The sequence below is a fragment of the Strigops habroptila genome, chromosome 4, assembly GCF_004027225.2.
Source record: "Strigops habroptila isolate Jane chromosome 4, bStrHab1.2.pri, whole genome shotgun sequence".
NCBI classification, from domain to species: domain Eukaryota; kingdom Metazoa; phylum Chordata; class Aves; order Psittaciformes; family Psittacidae; genus Strigops; species Strigops habroptila.
The window spans coordinates 7,754,814-7,772,656 of record NC_046358.1 but is presented as its reverse complement, the minus strand read 5'-3'; the positions used below and the strand labels follow the sequence as shown (position 1 = coordinate 7,772,656).

At 41.3% G+C, this 17,843-nt stretch overlaps 1 protein-coding gene across 8 annotated transcripts in view; it reads right to left on the bottom strand.

Moving 5' to 3' along the window:
* MGA (MAX dimerization protein MGA) overlaps nucleotides 1-17,843 on the bottom strand; it is a 52,737-nt gene that overhangs the window by 19,250 nt on the left and 15,644 nt on the right. For 7 of the 8 annotated variants that reach the window (XR_003990882.1, XM_030482055.1, XM_030482060.1 and 4 more), the window contains exons 7-18: nucleotides 17,347-17,475; nucleotides 15,879-15,977; nucleotides 13,481-14,127; nucleotides 12,513-12,870; nucleotides 11,848-12,071; nucleotides 10,845-10,985; nucleotides 10,411-10,486; nucleotides 8,525-9,045; nucleotides 6,753-7,050; nucleotides 4,451-5,083; nucleotides 3,560-3,856; nucleotides 634-2,312 (exon numbers count right to left, since the gene is read on the bottom strand). Coding sequence is in view for 7 of the 8 variants with exons in the window: in XM_030482055.1 (XP_030337915.1) it covers nucleotides 634-2,312; nucleotides 3,560-3,856; nucleotides 4,451-5,083; nucleotides 6,753-7,050; nucleotides 8,525-9,045; nucleotides 10,411-10,486; nucleotides 10,845-10,985; nucleotides 11,848-12,071; nucleotides 12,513-12,870; nucleotides 13,481-14,127; nucleotides 15,879-15,977; nucleotides 17,347-17,475 (5,102 nt within the window). In the remaining variant the exon portion in view is untranslated. The remainder of the gene's footprint in view (nucleotides 1-633; nucleotides 2,313-3,559; nucleotides 3,857-4,450; nucleotides 5,084-6,752; nucleotides 7,051-8,524; nucleotides 9,046-10,410; nucleotides 10,487-10,844; nucleotides 10,986-11,847; nucleotides 12,072-12,512; nucleotides 12,871-13,480; nucleotides 14,128-15,878; nucleotides 15,978-17,346; nucleotides 17,476-17,843) is intronic. The other variant, XM_030482062.1, reaches the window with a different exon arrangement.

Here is a 17,843-nt window from a genome sequence, read left to right as displayed (position 1 = left end):
GGTGGAATTTGATGGAAATTCTATGAGCATGAAAACCTAAACATACCTTAACTATACTTAAACACAATGTTTTACCCTCATTTTGTGACTTCTGAAGCAGTTTGTTTTCTATCAAATATGGAATGACAGCTTTCATTTACTTACCTAAATGTATTTCTAAATTTCAAGAAGAGTTTAAGGAGAAATTCAAACATTCCTTCAAGAATGTTAACTAAAGGCTATAAAGATTAAGTAGAAGGAAACAGCTTAAAACAACAGAAATACTAGACTGATTACTACATTTTAGGATCGTAAATGTATTTTACGTAAATGGATTCCACATATTACAAGGAACCAATTTGCTTTAGCAACTAAACATGCAATGGTTCTGTTACAGCTTGCTCGGTAGAACTTCTTTTACCTGAAAACCAGATAATATCTACAAGGCCACTACAATGCTACCTATAAAAAAAGCATATAACTAAGAAGAAATAAAAGACATTTCCACTTGGAACCCTGATCTAGACTTTCTAAAGAAACTGAAGTCCAGAACAAAAACATCATACTGTGTCTTCCAAATCCATGCCTTGTGACAAATTAGTTGGTCAATTTAAAGAAATTAATAAAGACCTTCAGAAATAGTTAAATGCTTACCACTTTCTCAACATCTATTTCCTCTTCACTTGGGAAGTCAGAAGCACCATCCAGCATCTCATCAGCAGAATCATCAGTTTTTTCATCCTCTTCATCTTCATCATCATCTTCTTCTTCTTCCTCTTCCATATCATCAGCAGTAATATCAATAGTGGGCATTTTGGGATGCCCAGGTTCCTGTGTCTTCTCTTCTGGTGTCAGGAAGTCACTTTTCTCAGATGTATCAACTTTGGTATCCACCTCACTTTTATTTTCTAAAGGTGGTACAATGCTGGATATTTTGCTCCAAGAACTGTTGACATGTGTTACAATATCATGACCCGTTTTCAGTTCTTCCTGAGAATCCAAAGTAGTTTGTTCTTTGTTGTCACTGCCTTCCTGCCCAGCTACATTAGCTTTGTCTTCCTTGGTACTGACTGTATGCTCTTCTTCTGAAGCATCATCCTGCTCTTTTGCAGAACTGATTTCACATTTACTTCCTGATTTCTCCCCTATGCTCTCTGCTTCTGTAGAGCCCTTGTCGTCCTTCCTTTCCGTATCTGGCTGCACAGCACCACCCTGGCATTCTTCTTTGTTCTGAGACAGTTCAGTCTCTCTCTGTTCCTTGCTCTCCAGCTGTGTATCTTGCTCTTGTTGACTCTCTGACTGCTCAGAACTTGCCTTGTCCTCCTTCATCTGTATGTGTGCATCTCCTTCCTCGTCTTTTACTGGTTTCTCTTCCTGTTCAGCATGTATTTCTTCCTTCACATGGTTCTTCAACTGTGCAGTCTCCTGATTCTCGAGAGTCTGTTGACGTGCATTATCCAAAGGAGCAGCTAGAGACTGATCTGATGACCCACAATCAGCTTCAGAGTTAGTTGAAACAGCCTCCACTACATTTTCAGAAGCAACAGAATCCTCTTTTTCCTCAAAAGCCTCTTTTTCTTCCTCATCATTTGGCTTCTCACTGATGTACGAATGGTCAGACGATATGACATCTGTGGAAACATCATGCTGCGAAGAGCTATCATCACAAGAACTCTCTAGCACCTTTGAGTCCTTCTCCACCATCTCTAATGCAGTGGAATTTCTATCAGGTGCTATTGTGCCAGACACTGACTCTTCAACATTATTTGGCTGGTTAATCGACAACTCATTTTCTTCTTGTTTCCTATCTGACACAATGACCTCAGACTCTGTAGCATCATCTGAGCGTGAAGCCTTCTCATTCTCCTTCTGCTGAGCAACATCTGGGTCCTCTTTCTTGCATATTTTCCTGTAATTCTTCTTCATCTGAAGAGATGCAAAATGGTTAAGAATGGAGTTTGGCACAGTCTTCTGTCCTGGGAGCTGAAGTAAAGCAAAACTACCAGATTGTAAAGGTATGAGATTAGCAGTGGTAGCTGGCAGACCACCTGAGCTGCAGGTTATTTTAGATTCAGAGGCTGTCTGGTTTGTCACACTGCCAGCAGCAGGAGCGATCCTCAGAGTCAGAGTGCCTGCCTGTGACACAAAACTTGGTACTGAAGGAAGAAGAGAAGATGCTTGCGTGGCGAGGTTAGACGTAGGGGATAACTTGGGTATTGCAGTCTGTGCAGCTGAATTCGTGACAGGAGAAGTGGAAGACACAGAGGAAGTGGGAGACACAGGTGACTCAGGAGGCTTAGAAGGTGCAGGCAACCGGATTCCTACAACAGAGCCTGTGAGGAAAACAAAACATCAACTAATACTTCCTCAAAGCATCTTTTTTCCCTTTTAGTTTTAGTATTGATGCTGTATTAGAAGTAGCCAGCATTCTCACGGATGAAAGAGCTGGTACTGCAGAGACATACAAACCATTTCATTTTCATATGGAACTCCCCAGTAAAATACATAAGGTGGCTACTCTAAACTCAAGAGATTTAATGGTAAGTTCTAGCATTAAGCTTTTTAATCAAAAATGGCATTGCATTTAGCTGAAGTCCTCTGCATTTTACATTCCCATTACTGGAAAACAGGAAAACGGAGATTAGAAAAAAATCCCAAAACTCCACACCTCTCCCTCCCCTCCCTGCAAATACTTCCACAGAAAAAAACCATGACAAGATGAAGCAATTATACCACAATGTTTTTCTTTAATGAACTCTTCTGTGGCATTTCAGAACTCCATAAAACAAGGTGGAAAAATACCACCGCTGGCAAGTAGTTTCTCTCGTACAGCAAAAGCCCCAAATCAGAAAGGAAGTCAATGAACATTCTGTTTGATTCTTTAGCACACCCAATGTTCAAACCTCAACTAAGGCACAGGATTCTTCCCAGCCCCATTTTGTCATGTACTATACTTGCTCTCACCTCTGTTTTCAACACCACTTGGCCTCCCTCCCCTCAAGATGCTTCTTTATAAACTGTGCACTAGAATCAGCTGAAAATCAAACTTATTTTTCTTCTCACACTCTAAAGAGGCAAAACCCCAGCAATTCTGTACTGTAGTGTAACATCTGATCTGAACATCTGCTGTAAAAGCACTAACAAACCTGCAAATCAAACAAAAATAGAGCAGCACATCTAATGAGACATAGGTAACAGCAGCTCATTCTTTTTAAGAGAATCTCCAACCAGAATTAGTTTTGAATCACCAGATCAACAGAATTTAAGTTATAACAGTACAATGGACATGGCTCCATTGACTCACACACACACAGAGGCTCTTTCACTTGCTGCACAGAACTCCCAAATTCTGGTGACTTAGCTATTAACTGCACTTTCTGTGTTTTAGACACATGGTGTTTAAGTTGCATTACATTTGAATAATTAAACTATGCTCTTTAGTTATTCATGCAGAACCAAATTAGACCCTCTTCAATTACTTCCAGCAGGGGAAAGGAGCATCATGGATGGAGCATTTACTATATTGTTATTTTCTAGGTAAAGCATTTGTCAGTCAAGAAACAAACACTGGACTTCGTACCTGGATTGCGGAACATCACTGGCTGCACACTGGGCTGGGCACCTGTAGCTCGAAACTGTTGCAGAGGGACAAGCTGAATTATCTGCCCATTAGGATGTCTGAACAGGTTCATACCACCAGGGCTCCTGAGAGGCTGAAGGACCATCCTCTGCCTCTGAGCAAGCTGTGTGTTGTTTAGCGGGCGCAAAGCAGGAGATGTCTGATGCACTGGAATCAGCAGCAATCGAGGTCCTACACGCTTCTCTGTCCCAGGAGACATCTGGGAAGTCTTGTTTATACCTTGTGCAGTAGCATCTTCTGAAACATTAAAAAGGGTATATAAAAGTCAGCTTAAGAGAACAGCCTATGAATCAGGCGTTATCCTTAGTGAAAACAAGCACAAGTATTTTAGAAGCAACTGTATCTCTCTCAATTTGTTTGAACACATTCTTTTTCCCTCTTTTATTCACAGAGCACACATAGAACCAACAAGGCCAGAAGAGTCTTTTCATGCAGTTCCATTGACATTTCTCAACTATGACTGAGAAGACTTCCATGTTAACAAGAGCAATTCCATACCTGCTTCTTGGACTGCCAACCATGAAATGCTAGCAGTCATAATTCTGCTATACATTTCTATGTGCCAAGAAATGATGTGAGACTTCCAGCTCATTTCATAGCAATCACTGACCAGATAGCTACATTTTTTTTCCTCCTCTACTGGCTCAGACTGGAATAACACAAGCAACTTACAGAGATTACATTTCTTACCCTATTTTGGAAAGAAGGGTGAGGCAAGTGAATCTATTATTAAATTGGGTTCTACAGTTGCAGACGGTATTGCAGCTACAAAGGAGGCAGAATAAAACACTGAAGTGTTTGCAGTAACAGCCCAAAGCACCTAAGTCTTACCTCTTTTTGGAGTCAGCGAAGGACTCGAATTAACTCCTGACAGTATAATCGGAACAGAGCCAGCAGAGCAAGTTGGTGTGGTCACCACAGATGCAGCTGTCACAGCTGTTGTTAGTACAACTGTAGCAGTGGATGTTGTGACAACAGGACAAGTAACAGTTGGTGTTGTTACTACAGTTTTAGGGGATGATGTTGTTGCTGCTGATACAACAGTCCCCGTTGCTTTTCCTATGTTAATGGTGGCAGTTGGCGTGGTGGATGAGGGAGTAGTAGAGGTGTCTATTCCAGATGTTGCAGGAACAGCTGTGACTGTAATTGCAGGAGAGCAGGCAGGTTCATTATCTCTTGTTTGGCCAGGAGTGGTCACAGAAGATGCTGCCGCACTGGTACTTTCCACAATAACTGGAGAAGTGGTGGTGACTGTAGTGACCCCAGGAGAGACTGTGCACTGAGCTGGAGATGGCCTTGAGGGAACCACAGGAGTGACAACCATTATTGGCGTAGGCTTGATACTGAACTTCTGTGGCCCTGACACAGGCTGGCGTGTCCTCACTCCGGGAACCTTCTGCTGCAGAGCTCCGGCTTTGTTCATCACAAACTGTGCGAACACGCCACCGGGTGAGGGTCGGGCAGCTGCAAATAAAAACTTGCAGGTCAAAATTGTGACAGATTTCCTCTTTGCCCTTCATGAGGTGCTACAACTGTAACTTCAGCATGAAAGCGAGCCTCTGTTTCCTTTGTACCTTGTAATTAAATTGAAACCTTTATGGCAATCCTGAACATGCCTCACATATTAGATTTAAGTCTGCTTTATTCCACACTTCTATAGCTTTTTGTTGCATTTCTTCCTGGCCACACAAAGAATTAGGTCTTGAGGGGCTGTTCCTTATCGTGCAACTATGAACAGGCAATTCTAATTACAGCGCAGGAAAACAAACACCTAAGTGAAATAATGGGCTCAAACTATTTTCCAAGCCTCAAATTCATCCTGTAACAGCCTGTGTGATCTTCCTCTTCTCACTGCTTCTTGGTTTTCATTCCCCTTCTGCTACACCCACATCTTACACAGGCATGGGGTAAGGGGTGGGAGAGAGATAGTTTGCCATGTTCCCTTCTCACTGCAACAACATTTGTGCAACTGAGGACTGGATGGGACAAATTTATGGGAAGCAATCACCATTGGGAAGATCCTTCCTCTCATCCCAATCCCAAGAGATTAGAATACTGCAACTACACAACTGCAGATGCCTACAGGCGAGTACAACAGCAAATTATGGAGCAAGCCCAACTTAAATACCATAGTTATTTCTGCATATAGCATTTTTAACCAAGAATATGCCAGAACATTTAAACCATATACGCAACATCACTTCACCCATCAATGAAACGCAGCCAGCTCTTCAACACTACGGCATAAACACACAGAGCAAGAAGTTTTATTACAGGACAAGAGAAACAACACACCCATTGACACGGGCAATGAAAATTTATGCAGGAAGAAACAAAACATCGGAAACTAATTTTGCCAGGACACAGGTAACATCCTCTTCTCTTGCAAAGCTTCTTCAGATCCTGAATTAACTTTGGGAATATGTGGATGGGCACTAGGTATTTTAATATATTTTTTTTAAACTCATGCAAAACGTAATAGTTAAAGGCAACTTCCTCTCTTGCCATGCTGGGGTAACCATCTCAGTACCAGTTCACATCGAGTACCACGTGCTGCTTCTGATACTCAAAGAGCTGACTAATCCAACCCTGTTTAGCTTGTGAAATCCAAGGAGATTACAGGCTGGTGTGGTTATTGGCTGCACACCTGTTGCTTCACTAATCCAGATCTGGATCATCTTGTCTTTCACTGCTGCTTCACACGTCTTGCGCGCACAAGAATTCCAATTATTATAAGTGTAACATCATCAGAAAAACTAACAGCGAAGAACCAGAGATTAGAGTAATCCTTTAATCAGTTTAAGTTAAATCGATGTTTGGTGAAAAACAATTAAAAAACACAGTAAGGAAACTCAGAACAAAAATCCAAGCTTAACATTCAGCGTGTCTCCATCCACTCTTCCTTGTCTCTTGAAAAATGCTCTAGAAGCATTAATAAAATAACTAACAGTCAACACCTGTAATCTCATTCTGGAAGCCATAATAAAACTTTCTGCTTTAAAGAGGTTATTTATTGCAGAGGCAGTTTAGTGCAGCACGCACTGATGCACAGAAATGAACAGCAATGCTGTATACACTCACTTTTTACTACAGCTTCACGCAATTTAAAACACAGTAAGAAGTTCCAACCTACCTATCTGTCTCTGTGCTGGGACATGGGTTTTCAGAGTCGTCACAGTGGGGGTTGAAGTAGTGCTGGTGGAAGATGTAGTTTTGGGAGTTGATGTTGTGGGCACCTGGACTGATGGTGTCCCAGAAGCAGCTGCTTTAGCAGTGGAATCTACCTTGGAGATCACAGTACTGAGGGTTGAGATACCAAGTACTGTGTGTCGCAGCCTGCCTGTGATATAAGCAGCTAGCCGATTGGCAGGATGTAATGCCCCCATCTGTCCCAAAAGCAGTTTGGCCTGAGGAAACCTTTTATCATTAACCTGAAAAAAGTGGAAAAGGGAAATTTTGTGAAAAGAATGCTAATTCACCACCTCTGGAGAGGTGTTTCATTCCATGGGACTTCTAAGTGTCTTTAAAAAAGCACTGCAGTTCAGAACGGGAATTCCTAATTTCCTTACTGCTGGGGAGAACTTCAAACAACTCTGTTATATCTTAACAACACGGATTTTTAGATGCTACTCTGACTCCCACATAGAACCACAGACTCCAAAGGAGGATGTGAAATCACTGAAATTAGATAGAATGAAGCTAGCACTTAGTTTTCCTGTCCCTTACTTATGCTATAGTCCTGAATAAATGTGTTCCCAAATTCAAGGACAATATTGGATAAAATTCTCCATTACACAAAAAAGAATACTTAAGTCAGATACATTGGGACAAAACTCTAAAAGAGCTCGTAAAAGCCTTACCAGCTTTCCTCTTATCTGTACTGTCATTTGATACGTAATTAAGGTATGGTGAGTTGACTAACTTCAAACTCCAAGCTGTAGTTGCAACTGACTGCATGTAAGAGAAAAAAAACAGAGCATCTTTCTGAACATCAGGTTTTATGCCTAGTGGTCAACGGGATGTTTTGGTAGTTGCATTTTACTTTCAGATTGTTTTATACTACCTTCTAAAAGCCAAATATATTTAACACAGGAGTAAACAAGGTCTTGACTCTTTCTACTGATCAGCTTTTAGTAAAAGAAATCTCCCCCTACATTTTTTCCCTCTCCACTAGCTTCTCGAAGGTTGCCATATCTGCAAAGTGTCCTAAACAGTAATTTTACTCTGATTTTCTCATTTATATGCCTTCTCTGAAAGTGGTATTACTATAACTACAAATACCTTTGACTGAAAAAGATCTTTATCCTAGCTCTACAGTTCCTACCACCAATTCAGAACACCAAGCTGGCAGCATGAAACTGCAGGGAAAGGACTCGCTGAACTTAGAATTACGAATTCTCTTGATGAACAACATCTATTCTGCAAAGACAACGCAGGCTATGAGTGAGTATTAACAGTAAGCTGTAGCAAAGAACAATTTAATGTTTACAGTTTCATTTTAGAGTTTTGTCCCAGTGTACGCTTCCTCAGAAAAGATGCTTTCTGTGCTCACTAACAGCCATGCATTTAGAAGTATTATCATCTGTCAAATGCATCTGCAGGGAGTTTTCCAAAACACCAAAAAGACCTTAAGAGAGATCCTGTACCTGAGCTACCAAGACCCAAATGGCCAAAAGGACAAGCTAAACAATCAGATTTCAGACTTTCCATCAGATTTCCTGTTATTGAGTCAATCCTGAAAGGGACAAGTTTATGGAGAGGCAGGAATACCACTGGATACTAAGAATCCTTGTCTGGACAGGCAAGACTAGGTAGACAAATCAAGGAGTATTCTCCCCTTCAAGAAGTTCTGGGATACTGGATGAAACTGAATCTAATCTCCACAGTAAAGGCAGAGGGACCCACCTGAATCAAGCCTGAGGGGCTCATATTAGCTTTGCAACTGTGGACGACCATCTTTCCCGCAGGAGAAACCCCTGCATAAAAAGGCAAGCCTTTTTCCCCATGCAAGTTCTCCTGCAGTTTGTCCAGTGGGTCTGCCTCAAAGAACTTTAAGTTTTCTGAGCTTTTGCATGACGGCACTCCACTATCAGGAGTCTCCAAGACAGGTATCTCAGATTTCTCATCCTTCTCCTGGTAGGATGGCACTGAAATCTTCATTCTGGAGGAGTAGACAGGAGGGTGGTTCTCATCCTCGGCCTTGGGTTCCGAAGCCAATTCAATAGTGAAGCTACCCACTTTGAGGCACTGTGGCGTGTTACTGTTGATTTGCTGTGATAAGATGGTCAAGATCTTATTGTGATCTTCCTCCAAGTTGCAGTCAGAGATAATCTCGATAAGTTTGGCTGGTCCACCTGGAGTGGTGTGATGAACATAGGAGGTGGAGGAAGAGTCCCCCTCGCTACGGGAAGAACACCAGCTTTTCTCTGAGGAAGAATTGAAATAGGTTTCTGCAATACTGTGGCATTTTAATCACCTGGATATTCAAACAGTTTCATTCTGCCCACACCTCCACCCTTGTCTCAGTTGCAGGGCAACAAGTAAAAGAACTGTTCAAAACATCACTTCCCCCTGCAGAGCTTCACAAGCAATCAAAAACTCACTTCAAAACTAATGTAACTATTTCTCAGTTCATTCCCTGCAGCCATATCATCTCCGGCTGTATCCCATTGCATCACAAGCTAAACAAAGCTGGGTTGTTTCAGTACATGGACGAAAGACCTCCAAGCAACACCAACATGCAGTAGAAAGCATCGCTGGTTATTCGAGAGATGGCACTTTTCTCTTGGAGTCAGAAAAGGACCAGTGTCCTACAACGGCATGAGGGGCAAACATGCTGCTAGCAGAACTGTCTTTTGCAGAAGATGTATAAAGAGAAGCATGACCTTTTGTTGTCATCAGAGATCCAACGTCACTTTTTGCAAAACTGCAAGGATGTTGAGCCCTGTGTCCTGGCCATTTTAATTTCACCTACCAATTCACGAGCATTTTCAACTAGTTGTATTATTTTTCCGTTCCCATCCTTAAATGTAGAGTGTGCTGTTGTACACATTAAACAGTGAAAGAATTCAGCTCCAAAAGGCAGCTATATTTCATTAATGGATGACACAATGCCTCTAGCGTATCTCATTTTAAAGTTCATAACATGATTTGGGCCACTTCAGAACACAGATGTCTAGCCTACTTCTTAATGAACTAGAAACTCAAACCTGGTATATATAACATAACAAAACTTCAACCTTCCAACTTGAACTAGAAGAATTCAACAGCAAACAACTGCAAACAAAGTACAAGTGCTTCCTTGTCCCATACAGTTCTAAGTGGAGAACGTAAGGATCCCACCCTCACAGCACCACTTGCACATTTATTATTCAGTAACAACAAAGTAATAGTAAGGAGGGGAAAAAAAAGAAACCCAGACAAACCAAAACCAGTGACCTCCATTCCTTCCCAAATATCTAATTATCACTCCTCAAGACAAGTCTGCTGTGCAATATTGGTTTTTATTGCTAAAGAAGCTACTGTAATACTGGTCATTTTAACCTCAGAGCAACAGTGAGTACTGGATATTTAGACTGCTTTATCTCCCACATCACACACACAACTGCTTAAGAAAACAGAAAACTGTAATCACATTGTAAGATTTTTATTGACAACCATAACAACTCCCCCAGAAAATGGACTTTTTATCAATAGCTGCAACTTTCTTAAAAAAATAAAGCCAACACCAAAACCCCACAAAAATGTGGAACTACCAAAAGGCCGAATTATACTCAAAACTCAGCTCTTACCTCCTGATTTATCAGTGTCTTTGTCTGCCTCACAAGTTGTCTTCTCAGGCGGTTGAGGCTCTGGTTCGGGCTCCTGCTGGAGGAAAGAAATGCAAGAAAAAAATTCATCCTCTGTATCTCTCTTGCACATCACAAAATAAACAAGTTCACCATACTGCCACTCCCAATCAGAACATGCCAACTTTGACAATGTTAGCATTTTCCACTTAAACCAGCTCTTTTCTCAGCCAACATTAAAGTCTTACATGATAATGCACTTGGCAACCAGGAGTTTCCACAGACAATTTCTAGGTGATTTAGGCTCCAGGCTCCACAGCCCTATCACCATCAAATGTAAGTCAAGCCCTCATGCCACATAGGAATTTCTGGGAAAAAAGTTACTTCAACACTTTCCATATTTCTGCCTGTTCTACAACACAAGTGTGACTTCTTACCTTCACACTAGGACTCTGTGAATCACTTTTGTCTTTTTGTTGCTTTTTCTCCTCTCTCCTGCGTTCATACGGTCGGACCCTTGCACAAGTCATCATACTTTCAAAGTATAAGTATACAGGATCCTTGTCCTCCTCTCGAATCTACCAAGAAATAAAAGTTTAAGAAGAGAGAGAAAGAAACCTCTCTATTCTAGATGAACATTAGATTCATGAAACAGTTTTGCTTCTAGCAACACTTCAGCGTTAATGCTTTAATAGTAACTGTCAAAACAAATGTCTGGCATTTAAAGCTGAATCTGCCCTCTTAGTATCACATGGCCCAGTATGTATCTTGCTTCTAAATTACATACTGGGGGTGAGAGAAATGGAACAGAACACCATCCCCCAAAAACCCAAACCTGTTCAGATATTCTTTTAAGTGGGGAAACAAGTCCCAAATGTCATGCATTGTTTAACTTTATCTGGTATACATTAAATAGCAACTCTGGTAAGTTTAGACTCAACTCTACTGCTGCTGTGGCTTTTGTTATATACCGAGGGGAGAGACAAAGGCAGATTCTTCCAACACTGGCTGTGAAACTTCAAAAAAGGACAAAAGACTCCAGAACTATATTGAACACTGTGTGTCTGTATTCCCTTCCCTTGCCAAATAATTCACTACTTGGCTGCATAATGTAGCCTAATAACTTACAAAAACATTAAAGGAACAGCAATCATTTTGCCACAAATAGCATATATTACAACATTTTTTAAATGAGGCTATTAGTAAATCATGAGCACCTTTCAGCATCTGTGTATGGCTACAGTAAATTCTCAACAGACGACAGACATAGTGAAAGATTTATATACAGTCAATTCATCCTAGCTTATCAACATACCTATGGGCAGTTAGTCTTAGTCTTTCATCTCACATTTCATCTAAAATAGCCTAGTGCAGAAGCTTCTGGCAGTGTTTGGTTTAGTTTTCGATACAAAGGAAAACAAACACGTCTCTTTTTCTTACCACTGGATTGGGTTTAGGAGTATAGACTCTGCCTGGTTTCATTCCACTGGAAGACCTATGCTTACTAGAAAGCAAGACTTCTTGGTTGGGTGGTACTGCAGATTTAACTGGTTCAATAACAGATGGTGTTGGGATGTAAATTGGCTCCGGATCCACTTCACCTTCTACTTTCACCCACAATGGGCAGTTCCTAACAGGCTGTTCTGGCTCAGAGTCACAGATAGCTGGAAAAAAGAGAAAAAAAAACCAAACCCCAACTTACTTATAAATAAAACACTTGTGAACTATGCAGCTATATACAGCAATTGAATATACAGCTCTAGACACTTGGTACCAGGGGAAGAAAATGGCACTATGACAGTGAAGATTACCAACAGTGACAGGGGTAATTATCTCACATCCTTATTCTTTAAGGATATTTGATCACAACAAACAACTTAGTGCCCAAAATGCTGATCAGATAAGTAAGAGCTAAAATAAAAGGAAAAGGTGCTATTTCCTGCTAGTCAGCTACATAAAAGCAGATGTTGCAGACATCTCTTGGAATTCAGTCATTATTTCTGGATTTAGAAATGGCATCACTACTACATCCTAATGGAAATGCCCACCAAGATAGGTGATTTCTGCAAAGCTGTAAGTAATCACTGTTGCCCAGCAATACTCACTGTATTCCACCCTTTTTCTCTTCTTCTTATCTTTCTGCCTCAGCTCATCTTCCTCCCCATCACCCTCTTCTTCCCCATCTTCATCCTCTAGCTGGTCTTCTTGCGTTCCATAGAACACAAGATTTCCACGCACAGCCTTTTTCATTATTCTCTTATGTTTCGATCCTCCTTTCACCAGCATCACTCTTCTCTTCAAGCAAGTACAACCAAACATGCAGTCTGGCCTGCGGCAGTGGGTTGGCTGACGTTTCTCCAGTGCCAGACTGGCACACACGCAACCCAGTCGACAGAAATCATTATTGCAAGGAGGTGCTCGTCGTCTGATTATCTTGTGGATAGGTTTGTTTTTGAGAGAAGCCTAAGAGAAGTGGTAAAGGAACAGACACTTCAGATTTTAGAAGATTAAATCAAGCATATGCAAAATTACTATTCAAACTTAATTTAGAATAACTCTTCCAACTACATGGTTTAAATAGGAAAATTTGTCATCTATACTGAAAGAAACAGAACAGAGGAGAGTTGGCATCTGAAGTCATCTGAGAGGCAGTTTGAGACAGCTGAACTACCTTGGTAATAAGCAGGATGTGAAGAAAGCAAAAGAAGTTATCATGTGACAACCAAGTTAGATGACCAGGATTTTTTTGCAGTTATTTCAACACACAAATAGTAAGGAAATGAAGTTAGGAACAGCAGCTGTATTAACCAGAATTTTTAATGGTGAAAATCTGAGATACTCGAATTATTAATGATTCATACAAACACATTAGTATCATAATTAGATTTTCACATACAACTAAGCCAGCACTTCTTAACTTTCACTGCAAAGACTACACCACAAAGGAACATCATGCTTTGTTGTGCTCCTTAGCAGCTTCAGTCCTATTTTCTGCATCTAAACACAATATCAGTAAGTGGACACATCTAGAAAATCAGCAGTACAGAAGGGAAAGAAACTATTACAGATCTACCTGAGCTGTAAGCAGGGTTGCCAAAGAGATGTCTGCTCGTTCTTCTGTAATATAGGTCCGTGGTTTGCCATCCCAGAGTGCACAGTCTTCCAAGTCCATTAACTTCACTTGAGATTTAGACAAACCTGGTGGACGAGCTGCTTGTTGCTGTTGTGGTGCTTGGCGCAAACTAATCTGTTTTGGAAGTGAGTTTTCATCCACAGGTGACATCATGAAACCACCTGCTTGGTTAGTCACACTGATATTTGAGGCAGACTTAGAAGCCTTTTCCCCGAATGCTGAAATGTTCTGTTTCTGTTTTGCAGTAAAAGGTGAAGGCAGTATAGGCTTGTAAGATGATTTTACTCTGTTTGTAGATGTCTGTCTGTTTTGAGTCTTTGTCTTCCTAGAGGTAGATGATTGAGGAACAGGCTTGAACGTGTAAGATGTTGATGGAATTGTGGTGGACTGCTTCTTTAAGACACTGTCGAGTGTTCGCACATAGCTAGTGCTCTTAGTGGGAAGCTGATACACCACAGGAGAAGCAGGAGTGCTAGAAGAAAATCCCATACTCGTTTCCATCAATTTCCCTTCATTTTCCAGATACTCATCCAGTTTGTCACTACAGAACGCTGAGCGATTCTTCAAGGAACCTTCTGAACTGCCACCTAAATAAATAAAGAGCAATATAGCTCCTGACAGAACATACTCACAAATCTGACACAAATTCAACAACATAGAAGAGATAAATACTTCTCTAACAAAATATTTACTCTTCTTTCGGAGGAGTACAAAAGAGGCATGCCAAATATAATCCATTCTGAAAAACAACCAGCTGTCTGAACCAGGAAGTAGGGCTTCAGTACACTCAGCAGCTATCATAGAATGGTTTGGGTTGGAAGGGACCTCGAAGATCATCTAGTTCCAACCCCCCTGCCACAGGCAGGGAGACCTTCCACTAGAGCAGGTTGCTCCAAGCCCCTGTGTCCAACCTGGCCTTGAACACTGCCAGGGATGGGGCAGCCACAGCTTCTCTGGGCAACCTGTGCCAGCACCTCACCTCCCTCACAGTAAAGAACTGTTTCCTAATACCTAAGCTAAATCCCCTTCTTCCAGTTTAAAGCCCCTCCCCCTTCTCCTATCACTTCATGCCCTTGTAAAAAGTCCCTCTCCAGATTTCTTGTAGGCTTCCTGTAGGTACTGGAAGGTTGTTATAAGGTCTCAGCTGAGCAACCCCAACTCAGCTTGTCTTCACAGGAGAGGCGCTCCAGCCCTCTGATCATCTTTGTGGCCTCCTCTGGACTCACTCCAACAGCTCCACATCCCTCTTGTGTTAGGGGCCCCAGCGCTGAACACAGGACTGCAGGGGAGGGTCTCACAAGAGCAGAGTAAAGGGGGAGAATCATCTGCCTCAACCTGCTGGCATCCTGGGCTGCAAGCACATGCTGCTGGGTTGTGTTGAGCTTCTCATCAACCAACTCCCCTCCCCGCCCAAGTCCTTCTTCTCAGGGCTGCTCTCAATCCATTCTCTGCCCAGCCTCCATTTCTGCTTCAGAAGACAAACACCCTAATAATGAATGTGCGTGTTGTCCCCCCTCTTAGCTTTTACTGCTGAGCAGACATCATATGGGAATATCCCTTTGGACGCTTTGCACCAGCTGTCCTGGCCACGTCCCTTCCCAAGATCTTGCCCATCCCCAGTCTACTGGTGAGGGGAGAACACTGGAGAGACAGCCCTGACGCGGTGCCAGCACTGGTCAGCAGCAGCCAAAACACTGGTGTGTTATCAACACCTTTCTAGCTGCCACAGGAAAAATTACCTCCCATCTCAGCCAGACTCAACAGAGTATTTGTTCACAAAACCAGGAAGCCTTCAACAGGCAGTGCTTCTATGCAACATACTTTGTTCTGAATACCCAGCCTACCCAGTACACAACACCACATCTTAAATACCCCAACACAACATTGAATGGAAGTACAGAAAGTACATCATAAATATTTAACCTAAATATAAAGTAAAAATTGGCATATTGCTGAATATCCCTTTCTCCCCGAGGGAGGGCAAAGTAATCAATTATGTAAGGAATACCTATTCTAAATGGCATTAAAAACCACACCTATAAATGAAAACCACTCTAGTACATTAGGGCCCCTGGGGCAACAAACTTCTGGAATTACCACACTTCCAAGTAAACTCAAAACTGAGGAACAAACCTAAACCTATTACAGCTTTGATCTTCACTCAAGCCTTCTGTGTAAAACAGAACACAGGTATTTTTATCTTACTCAGAGTAAGGTTCTCTCTTCCCTCACAAAGCCCCATTCTGACCATGGAAGCAGTACAAAAAATTCAATGGCTTTGATATAAAACCCCGTATTTCTATTTAAGACACAATTACCAAATTGACCTCTTTTTTACCTTCATTTCTAGAAGCGCCGTGAAGCTTCCCTCGCCAGCCTTTGATTTTTGTGAAATCGTTTGTCTTTCCTGTCCTGGAAACAAAAGGAAACCCAGTATCTGGAAAAGAAGAAAGCTACCCTCAGTTTATGAACCAAGCTTGATTGTACCAATATCCTGGCAAACTCTGCTTATTCCTTGTCAGGGATAGATGAAGAGTAGTAAATCAAAAGGCTGAATAAAGAAACTTTAACAGAATACTCAACAAAGCCAAGCTTCCTGCAGAGTTCTGCTGTATGGCCATCCACCTGCTATCCTATACAAAAGATGTCTTCTCCTGTGTTTTCAGTTTTATTCTCCTTAGCAATGGTGCAAGCAGTTGATTCCAAAACTCAAACGGGTAAATCAGCTAGTCAGTAGGTTAAAATGGAACAGGCAGATTTTGAACTGATACTACCACCTCTCACAGCAAGGAAAACAAGTTTCTCCCCTCAATTGAGCCATTGACTTTCATAACACTCATAGAAACTTCATTTAAGGTTTGCTGTTCTGTCAAATTCAGTGGTAGAGATGGAGAATAATCACAAAAGGCAAACAGCAGGATCTCTGTCAAGGTAGCCATTATCTCTGGGAACAAAGTTAGAATGTAAAAATACTAACAGGGATCTGTGTGGCTGTTTTACATATTGCTAGGCTAGAAATAACTGCATTTGACGCTGATCTGATTGAGGTCTTCTGAACTGAATCTGCCTCTTCTGCAGTGAAAAAAAGCTAAGACACATCTGCCTCCTTACCAGCTCCTAGAAGCACCAGATTAAGGAAGACACAGTAATCAGAATATTAAAGTAGGAGAAAGAGGTAAGTAGGAAAAGGACAAGCACCCCTATACTTTGTCCAACCAGTTTATTCTTAAAAACAATATTGACCAACAGTATTAGAATCATAGTCACAGAACAATGAGAAATGCACTTGTCTGGATACCAAGTAAGTTTTAAAAAGCACAACTGTAATAAATAATTATCATGAAGTTGTAGGTTAGCCCCCAAGTGGTGCCTCAAGCTCTTCTTCCGGAAAGTTCTAATACTCACGGCTCTCTGAAAGGCAGTTTTTGCTTTGCACGTGAGCAGCATCAGAGAAACGTAGACTGCTTAAACCTTCTCTGAGCGATCTGAGAGTAGCTGATGTGTATACTTGCACTTAGAAAATTCAGGTCCACTAGACAACACATACCAGTATAAAATAAACTAGACTGATACCATTACTGGATCACAACCATCAGAAAAAGGGAAGGCTGAAGACAGCCTGGCCAGAATTACTCAGGATTCCTTGGCCAGGAACCACATGATGATTTAAGGAAGTTCTCACATTTTATTATTTTAATACTGCTTTCATTTCTTTAAGATACCAACTAAACGGCCATTCCCTCCTTCTCATCATCGATAATAAAAAGGTAATGCTTGAGATTTCAGCAAATTCTTATTCTACCCACCTGGAGAATTGGGATTGGTTCCTGGATAGCTCCACAAACAGTAATTTGAGTAGGAAAGAGGAAGCTGCACGCCCAAGTATTTCAAGTCAATGCTCACTGTTGGGTCCACAGAATTCAGCTTCAGTCCCACTAGAAGAGGCAAGTATCAGTCAATGTCTCAATGTACCAAGATGTTAGGAAAAAGAAAGTCAAGATATTTACTAAAAGATAAACCATTAAGTTATATACAGGCTTTTCTAGCATTCACCCACCATTTTAAGAGACTTGAAAAACAGCATTAGCAACTATAACCATTACTTATCCTGGATTTGCAGCAGGTGTGAATTAAAGAATATTTTAGTGAATGGGAAAAATCAAGAAAAAAATTCAATTACTTTTCATAGTTTTCTTGATCACTACTGAAGTTTCCACAGAAATTTCTTAACCAAAGTGCCAGTGCTGTGATAGTTCTCATGATAGAAGTTTCTGTTCCTGTTTTGAAGTTAGCACTATTTACA